Below are 8,894 nucleotides of genomic sequence, written 5' to 3' on the forward strand. Positions count from 1 at the left end.
CAGCCACACCCGGGTGTGGCTCGGTAGTTTACGTTACACCTGTCGCCTGTCCTGGGTGTTGCATGCTCGGCTCCTCGTCGACTGGATTGCACCTTCTCACAGGACGCTGCCGCTTCGGTACAGCATACGTGTAGCCAAAGAGGGCTCTAAGTAAGGATTGCGGAGTACAACCGCGGAAGGAAACGTTCCCGACTGTATGCCTCCGACTGGCTGTCATACAGCGTGCGCAAGGACGGCGTGAATGCACCGAAAACTGCTAGACTGACCGATGAAGTGCAGGTTTGTCCGACAGCCCAGTAATGTGAATCATCACGCTCGCCTGTACCATCATCTCGTTTATCCACCATGATCGTGGGTGCGCAGATGGTGGAGTACCTGGGACCGACCCATCCATGTGCTGACAGCTTGGCGATTTCCTGCTTGTGAAATCGAAGCTGATCAGGAGTCATACGATATATAGCCGATTTAGCTGGGAGCTCGCCGGGGGCTAATATGATGTGGTGATCGTGCGGGCGCTTGGGTGGTAAGCCTGGCGGCAGATTGTCAGGGAAAACTTCTCTGTGTGTCTGCAGCGCTTCATGTATCTCCTGTGGGAGGTCCTGGGACTCGGGTGACTGCATCCACGTGTCGTAAAGGGTGAACTCCAGCTTGGCTGTATGCCATGGCGAGTCTTCATCATCCGAGGTATGCGTTATATCTGCTGAAGGTGTAGGGAGGACTCCCGCTGTCTGTGAATTGTCGAGGCTAATAATTGCACAGCACAAGACTCCTTGTTGTTCCGCAGGTATCCTAAGGGCAACGGATCCGTCCACTTCGGGCAAAGTTAATATCATATTCATACCGTGTAGTGGAGTTCGTAATCCAGTGGTGTTGGTTCGTGCTTGTTCGATCAAGGCTTTAATAGGCACTTTCTTTCCAGGCTTGGTGCGTTGGTTAGTTCGCTTAGGAGGCGACCGTAGAAGGGCAGCGGCTTCCGCTTCAGTCATCTCAGCCATCTGCCGAGCCAGAAGATCGTACGCGTCTTCTGCTGGAGTCCGTTTCGGTGCGGTTTGCTTTCATTAGCTCTAAGACCGTTGAACGTTTGCAACTTAAGGTGCGGTGCCTTTCAAAGGAGTATATGTTTACGTTGGCTAATGGGGAACAGCTGCGTATCGGCGTAAAGAGACTAACGATCTGGTGCAGGCAGGAATGTTCCACGGGAGATTTCTCACTTGGCCCTGTACCTTACGACCTACTGCTGGGGCGTGATTGGCTTACTGAGCACAAGGTTGCTTGGTGTTTTCAGTCAGATAAGCTGCGAACGTATATGAATGGCAAGTGGTGTGAGCTACCTGTAGTCCGAACGTGTGCGGAGAAACCCACAGGGAGTGACACCAAGGAAGCGTGCCAGCGGACCCCTGCCGAGCAGGCATATGATGCACTCGCCAGACAATTGGCAGGCATCATGCCGGAGGAGGCCACAGCATTCATACGTCCACCGCCTAAGAGATACAAGTCCCACGTCAAGACAGGACTGAAGGTCCCGATCGACTTGATTGTTCAGCAGGCCAGGGAAAACATGCAAAGTCTAAGGGAGCCAGTACAGGGGCTATAGAACATACTGGCTTTGCCTGAGGCCGAGGACGCAGTGGCGCTTAGGTTTGTGGATGAACGACAAGGGGCGTTGTGCCGTGCCTTGATTGGCCATAACCATGGACGCCCTAGCTCGGACAGTTTACACGCCCCCTGTGTCCGGCTGAACGCGGAGGATGAGCAGGAGCCACCGTGGTCAACGGCTAACCTAGAATCTACCCAGTCCGACGCGTGGGTGGAGTCCGCAGAGTGGCAGGATACACCACTGGATGTCCTTGAGCTGTTGCGTGCCCATCTGGAAGTGTTTGCGGAAACCCTGCCTACAGGGTTACCGCCGAAGCGGCCACACGATCATCATATCCTATTGGTGTCTGGGAGGCTTCCGGCAAAATCGGCTATCTATCGCATGACACCCGATCAGCTGCATTACCACAAGCAGGAGATAGCTGAGTTATCGACTAATGGGCGGATAGGGCCCACCTATTCCCCTATTTGTTATCCTACGGTGATGGCGGATAAACGCAATGATGGTTCCGGGGCGCGTAAGACGCGTATGGTAGCAAACTATCAAGCTCTAAATGCTCTTACGATAGCTCCTGACTTCCCACTACTTCCCATCCAAACTATATTAAAGATGCTGGGAGGTGCAAAATACTTCTCTACTCTCGATCTAAAAGCGGAGTTCCAACAGATTCTTATATCCAAGGAAAAACGATGAAAGACGGCATTCCGCTCCGTAATGGGGCTAGTCGAATATAACGTCATGCCCTTTGGCATCAAGGGTGCGCCAGCTACCTTTCAAGCTAACATAAACGCCAATCAACATACTAGAGGTCAGGGTGTAGTGCACAGGCACTACAATGGAGCTTTGGTGTGGCCCCTAGAGGGCTAAAATCATGAAAAGGAATGGTTACTGTATAATGGTTTACGGATTAGGACAGTTTTAAATAGAAAGCAGCTTAATAGGATCAGAATGCTCTCCAACCGGCGCCAGCTTGGGGCTGGTTGCGAGGCTGCTGCTGTGACCCTGGCCCACGCCCTCGGCGAAGGGTCGGGCATCAGTTCTATTATTTTGGGTTTTCTTTTTGAACACTAATAGGAACTCGTTCATATATTTGCTCGTTAACGGTCTTTTTTAGTGGTTTCAGCGAGAATTAGAGGCTAAGAACGCGATATAGCGTGTGCACCTATTCTGTCTAACCTAGGGATATATCGTAGTAATAGCGCAGGCCAGCTTGCACTACAAGTAAGGGGAAGACGGGCCCGTATTGGACTGACTTGACTTCGTTCACGTTGGGTCGACATTCTTGCCTTTATGGAGTTAGGTACACCTAGCACTCCACCGTTACGTAAGCGCATATCTCTTTATCTTCCAACCCCCATTTTTTCATTCTCCTTCTCTATGGTGTCGCTACTGGGATGTTCTACGGTTCTGGGGTGGTGATCCTGTCTGCTTAACGCACTAGACGGTGGCTCTACCGGGCGGGTTGGTCTTTAACCTAATCACATCGTGGTTGTACCTCCATTGGTCGAGTGGAGGTTTCGAAGCTACTTTACACTCCTACTCCTCAGCCTGTACCTCTACGCTGTATCTCGGTCGCCTCGGAGGCCTCCCAGGAGTGCGTTGTTCTGTGTTCTTCTCGGCTCTGATTCCCAGTGTTGTGTTTGCTCGCACTTGCAGCTATTTCGGGCCGATTAAGCTCTTCTAGGGGTCAAGGCGGATTGCCTAACTATGTTGTGCTTGTGTTTGCTCCTGCTTGTGTCTTCCTTTAGGGCCTTCGTATTCTTTATGATAATGTGGTGCGTGTGCTGTGTTCAGACTATCTCCTTCAGTCTCTTCTCGACGTTCCGTCTTTCAATTCCTGTAGTAACACTAATCCGCTCCGAGCTATTAACGCAACGTCCAGTCCCTATGCATAAGTGGGAGGGCTGTGCCCTTCTACCCTACTTCTAGCTGTAACTTCAGCTACAATACATTTGTGGGTGCCGTAGAATTTTGCTAGTGGCAAGCCTATCGGTGTAATCTCGTGACTAGTCGCCTCCAGACTGGTCTTATACATTTCGTTGAGCTAAAATTTATACTTTTTCAATAATTTTATCTGCTATCTGCTGGATTGAGGTATGGTAGAATTGTACAGTGATGCCTACACACCTTCCTAGATCGAATTAGCGCGAACTGCGAACAGGATGAGGTATACGTATATTAGGTTTGCCAATCCTAAGGTGGTTACTATTTGTATCACTGTTCTTACTATTAATGCCGCTAATAACACCTCTAGTGAGAGCCTTGGTGGTTTGTAGGACTAGCGCATAGACCTCTATCTACACCGATTGTATTTTAGAGCCAATCCTTCTCCAAGGTGGCCAGACACTTCATCTTACCAACTATTACTAATATCCCTGCCTCTATTATTACTAATCTCCTGACACTTAGTGTGTACGTACGTAGACACTCTATTGCTAATTGAACACAATTTCTATTTTGTCCTGCTCACAGCCATCCAACTCTCATTAATCTGGCCTTAAAAAGCGTGCCCTGCGCTTTGCTTCAGTTCGGCACCGGCATTTCGTGCGCGCGGGTGTCGAACGCAATCTTGCGCCTGCCACCAGGATGTCTGAGTACGCGATAACCAGACAGCAAGGCGCAGTGGTAAATAAACCGGCGACTTCTGCATTCGTAGTCCGCTTATTTTGGACATTGGAAACTCTTTTTCGCCATGGTTTTCGTGAAGGGCTTGAGTACACGCACTTGCATCACCGTCCATTCTCCGCTTCAAGATGAGGAGTTCGCCTGTACCTGGGAACAAGGCTTAGTGCTGCGACGGGAGTGGTTTCCATGCGGTGCACTGTGTGTCCATGCATTGGACACGCGTCTGAGACCTCTTCCTTCAACTGTACCGAAGTGTGGATTGTTTTGGGTTTTAAATTGATTAAATACCCCAAACCAACGGTCTTCGTATGAAGATGACGGCGGATTGCATGCATCCCTCCGCCGTTTCCCGCAGCGCCTCTCCACTGCGGTGGAGCTTCGTTGCTCCCTTCTTTTTGCAACCGTATCTCCACTTCCCCTAAAGTAGGAAACTAAAAAGCCGGAGGATGCGTTGGGAAATGAATCACCTGGACGACAATCGACAAAGGGCCAAACAGTGTCGTCTGGAGTCCTCATCCCTTGTATGCTTGACTCTCGGCATGCATAGAACTACGTCGTTGTGAACTGCTCCAAAAAAGAAGTAACAGTATAACATGTATCGTTGTAACATGCCACAATACTAATTTAGGTCTGCATATGACCCCACATAGATGCACCGATCCTCATGTCGTGCCTGTTTTGTCGATACGTTGCCGGCACGCCTATTAATAGCAAAGCTATTGGGAAACGTTACAGTTTGGATGATACATAATAAGAAACTAGGTCCAACCTACCCTGCTGGTCTGATCACGCAGATGTTTCCCAGAAACAAAAGGTTGCCTGGAGCGACGGTAGGGTAAACGGTGACAGCAGGAGAAGCACAGACGGGTGTACACTGAAAGAGAAGGATAAAAGAAACAGGGAAAAGCTCGAACGACATGGCGGCAGTTACCGACATACACACTGACAAAGATACACAGAAATCGAGCTACACCAATTTAAAAGAAGCGGAGCACCTGTCACAGGAAAAATAAATGCAGCATAGTGGGCGAGCGCGTTAAGAGTTTGGTTAGCATTGCCCGTTACAGGCCACCGCTTGTGTGACTTGAGGCTAAAGTCACTGGTAGGAAACAGGAGGTAATCATCTGCCTTCTCTCGATCATACCAACACCATAAATTATGAAGATCGCGTGGCGCTCTTCCTCAGCCCACAACAATCTTTATTCATCAGCAGATTCTGGAATCTGGACTCCACAAACCTTGGCAGAAGTTGTAAGGCGACCTACCAAACAAATGTGTAGCAGGATAGCTGTACGCACGACACTACGTGGATCCTGTAAACGCAAACCCCAGATTATCGAACTTTATGGGAGCCTACTTAGATCGTGAGCCATCGAGCGTAATCAATATATTTAAATGCATTTAATCCATTAATCCCTGGATGCACGGAGACGGCAACCAAACTTCAATTCCTGAAGTGCTGACCCTAACTGCTTAGCTTTGAGCTCTAAAAACGTTACTGTTGACACTGGGCAAATCAAAACTGGATCCTACACCGGAGAAGGGATCTCCGCAATGATAACCTCAGCGATTCTTACAAAAACTAGAGACTCTGTGCAGTGATATTTTTGACGTTGCTATTTGGAACACTCACATGTTGTCAGCTGCCCTGCATGCCCCGTGCTTTCATATAAACAGGCTGTGCATTCCCCTCGTTCATTTAGTTGACAGGTGTAGTGCCGTCGCATACATTGTTTGGTGAGCAAAGCAGCCTCTTATCCTCCTTACAGAACAGCCGGATATTAAAAATCACTTGCTCTGTTACTTACCCAGAAAGCTTCTCGACAGCGTTCATTAACGAAGTAAAGTGCAAGTGTAATGCTGACAGTGAAACGTACTTACTACAATGCAGTTTGATCCACGGTCTCGTATGTCAAAAGTACATGGTAAATCCTTGTCCAGCGAGAAATGCAGCGTCTTGCTGGAATTCCGCACTTCGCTTCCCGCCAGACGTGTGCAGCTGGAACTACTTGACTACACGGCCCGCTACAGCTTGCGCTCCTCTTTCCCGCAGTCGTGCGTGTATAAATTCGCTCTAATTATCGTCGCCACTCTTTACGACACTTCATTTACCGAGTTGCGCTGCGTGCGACCAAGCTAGTAGCCACAAATACCAGCACAAAGATTGGCCTGAATACACCTACACGCTACGCCCTCTACGCTGCGGTGTTTTTGCTTTGCGTATCCGTGCCGAAACTTGAGCGGCGTGGCCTGCGCAGAAGTTGATTCACCGCGAGAAAGACGTGTGCCCCTTGTGCAAAAACATTCCCTTGGCTTGTCTCCCCGAAGAAGCTGTCAACTGTCTGGGAGGAGCACCAGCGCGGCCTCGGCCTCAAAGGGAAAATTAGCGGCAGTAGCGGGTCGCAAGGGAGGCAAAAATAGGGTTTCCTGTTGAAGGGACTGCCTGTATTGCAAGCAATATATCATGCGGAGCCTGCTATGCTTCGCATCGAACGGCGAAGCATCACTAGCACTACTCAAAGATGGAAAGACTCCAACGAAACTCGAATAGCGGTTATATCCACAATTGTAATTCTGGCGGGCGTTTTTTTTTCACCTGGGGTTCAAAAATTGTTTCCCTCGCCCGATATGATTCTGGTTTCAATTCGTAGTTTCACCTTGACAAAATAAATGAGGATATGCTATCACCTTTTAGGATGGCACATCTCTAGATAGCCTTGCCCAGAAGGGCACAGGTTCTGCGCGTCAACTTAATGCCGCAGCGGTCTACCTACCATGGTGCCGCCGCCAACGCTGCAATCCACCACTGCGGTATGCACCGTCGAGAGGCATTCAGCGCCGTAGAGATGCCACTCGGCTTTCGTGCATGCTTGTGCCCGATGCCGATTATTATATTCGCCTCCCGTTCAACGCACCACGCACTGGTAGTCTCTATTGCATTTTGGCACTCTCCATTGAGCAATAAGGCTTTCTTTCCCCAGTTGGCGACAGTAACGCATAGGCCCTTTTTTCAAATTGACCTAGACTACATTTTTTTGACAAGGCAACTTCCTGCTGCTGCACAGTTTATATGGATCAGGCAAATATCCCAGCCACAGTTGATGCTCGACGATAGGTCCAAATCTGGGTGGCCGCCCTCTCATTGCCGCTACAGGCCTTCGCACGCCAAACACCAACGCCAAAGCAAGGAATCAAAGTTTCAACCATGTAGTCGGCGTGATGCAGAACCTTCACTGCCCTGAGAAACAACGGTAAACGCTCGGTGGAACGCCGCCGCCTACATATAATACAAGAACTACAAGCATAGTTGTCTTGTTCCAAGGCCCGCATGTAAAGGGGAATATTCCATTTGTGGATGATTCATCCTGTTGCATGACCCTGAATGAATATGCGCAGGGGAGCCTAACCAAGCGGGCTGGCAGCGCACCTACCAAATGCGATAACAGTAAACGCAGGATAAAACCATAAAAAAACAGAATGCATTCCTTAGAAGAAGCTACGCGTGATGCGTACGCAACGCCCACTTCAACTTCAGCACTCCCGCTGCAGTCCGCCTACTCCGTTGGTTCACGTTGTATCAAAATGAAATCGGCACGCTGTAATTACATACAAGCGCATGGGTATTCTCCAGCGATCGCCGTATGCTGTCGAAAAGGCACTGTAGAGGCCATAGATCTGCGCGGGGCACAGCAGATCCAGTCCAGACGAGTGTGTCCTTCACGGGGTGAACAACGTCATGCGTGTCAGGCCAAGACGCGAGCTAACGCCTACGGACGCTGCCCAAACGGGCGTATATGCAATATCAACATCAAACTAATTTATTCCACCAAGCGCTGCGCATACGAGCCCTGCTGCGGATTGTCCATAAACTATAGCGCAGCCTGGGTATGCGAAAGACTGTTGTCTATTCACCAGCGCATCTATGAACGGAATGCGCTTACAAAACTAACCTGCCCCATCCTCGGTAGAGAATGGAATTCATTCAGGGGAGGCGCAAGAATTACATTCCATGGAGGCGTTTTGTCAAGCTAGATGAATGCAATCGGCAAATAGCAGTTCACGCGTTAGCAGAACACACCCCAGAGATACCACTGTGAATGGCGTGTTTCCCAGGGGACACTCGCCGTGAAGCACTCCTCACTGCAACATCAGTTATCCCGCGAACAAATACATACAAAGAAGAAAAATCGTTGTTGTGGTTCTGTCTAATAGCAGTGGCGACGATGCACGGTAGCACCACTCCACTCCCTTGCTCGACCAAATGCACCCACAGTGTCACGGCCACAATGCTGATGAGCAGATCAACGGGGGGCAAACGCTGTAGAAGCGAGAAGGCCAGAGCGAACGGAATTCGTCTGGTCACACATTACCTTGACTTGTTTAAAGCCTGTTACGCTCCACAAGTTGGGAGCAAGTGGAGCAGCCAAGACGTTCGGCGGCGAAATCCGCATGACAGTTGCCTCAACAGCGTAGGCGCTTCTGTTGCCCAAAGCGTAATAATTGACGCACGATAATGAAATAGCATCATCCTTGTGGCAAAGGAGAAGGCCAAAAAACCCAACCCGCAGAGTATGCAATCCTGCTTGCTGCATGTCCCTGCGCATTCTTTGACAGACATCAGGACAGGCGACAGGTGTAACGTAAACTACCGAGCCACACCCGGGTGTGGCTC

At 49.8% G+C, this 8,894-nt stretch overlaps 1 protein-coding gene across 1 annotated transcript; it reads left to right on the forward strand.

Moving 5' to 3' along the window:
• Positions 1 to 2,545: 2,545 nt before the first annotated feature.
• EAH_00058160 (hypothetical protein) lies at positions 2,546 to 3,492 on the forward strand (the record flags this gene model as incomplete). The annotated part of the gene is made up of 3 exons (XM_013393674.1): positions 2,546 to 2,622; positions 3,145 to 3,191; positions 3,392 to 3,492. The coding sequence occupies 3 exons, from the start codon at positions 2,546 to 2,548 to the stop codon at positions 3,490 to 3,492; spliced, it is 225 nt and encodes a 74-aa protein (XP_013249128.1).
• Between the last annotated feature and the right edge of the window lie 5,402 nt (positions 3,493 to 8,894).

The sequence above is a fragment of the Eimeria acervulina genome, genomic scaffold (genome assembly GCF_000499425.1).
Source record: "Eimeria acervulina Houghton genomic scaffold, Eah_scaff1298, whole genome shotgun sequence".
Classification (NCBI taxonomy): domain Eukaryota; phylum Apicomplexa; class Conoidasida; order Eucoccidiorida; family Eimeriidae; genus Eimeria; species Eimeria acervulina.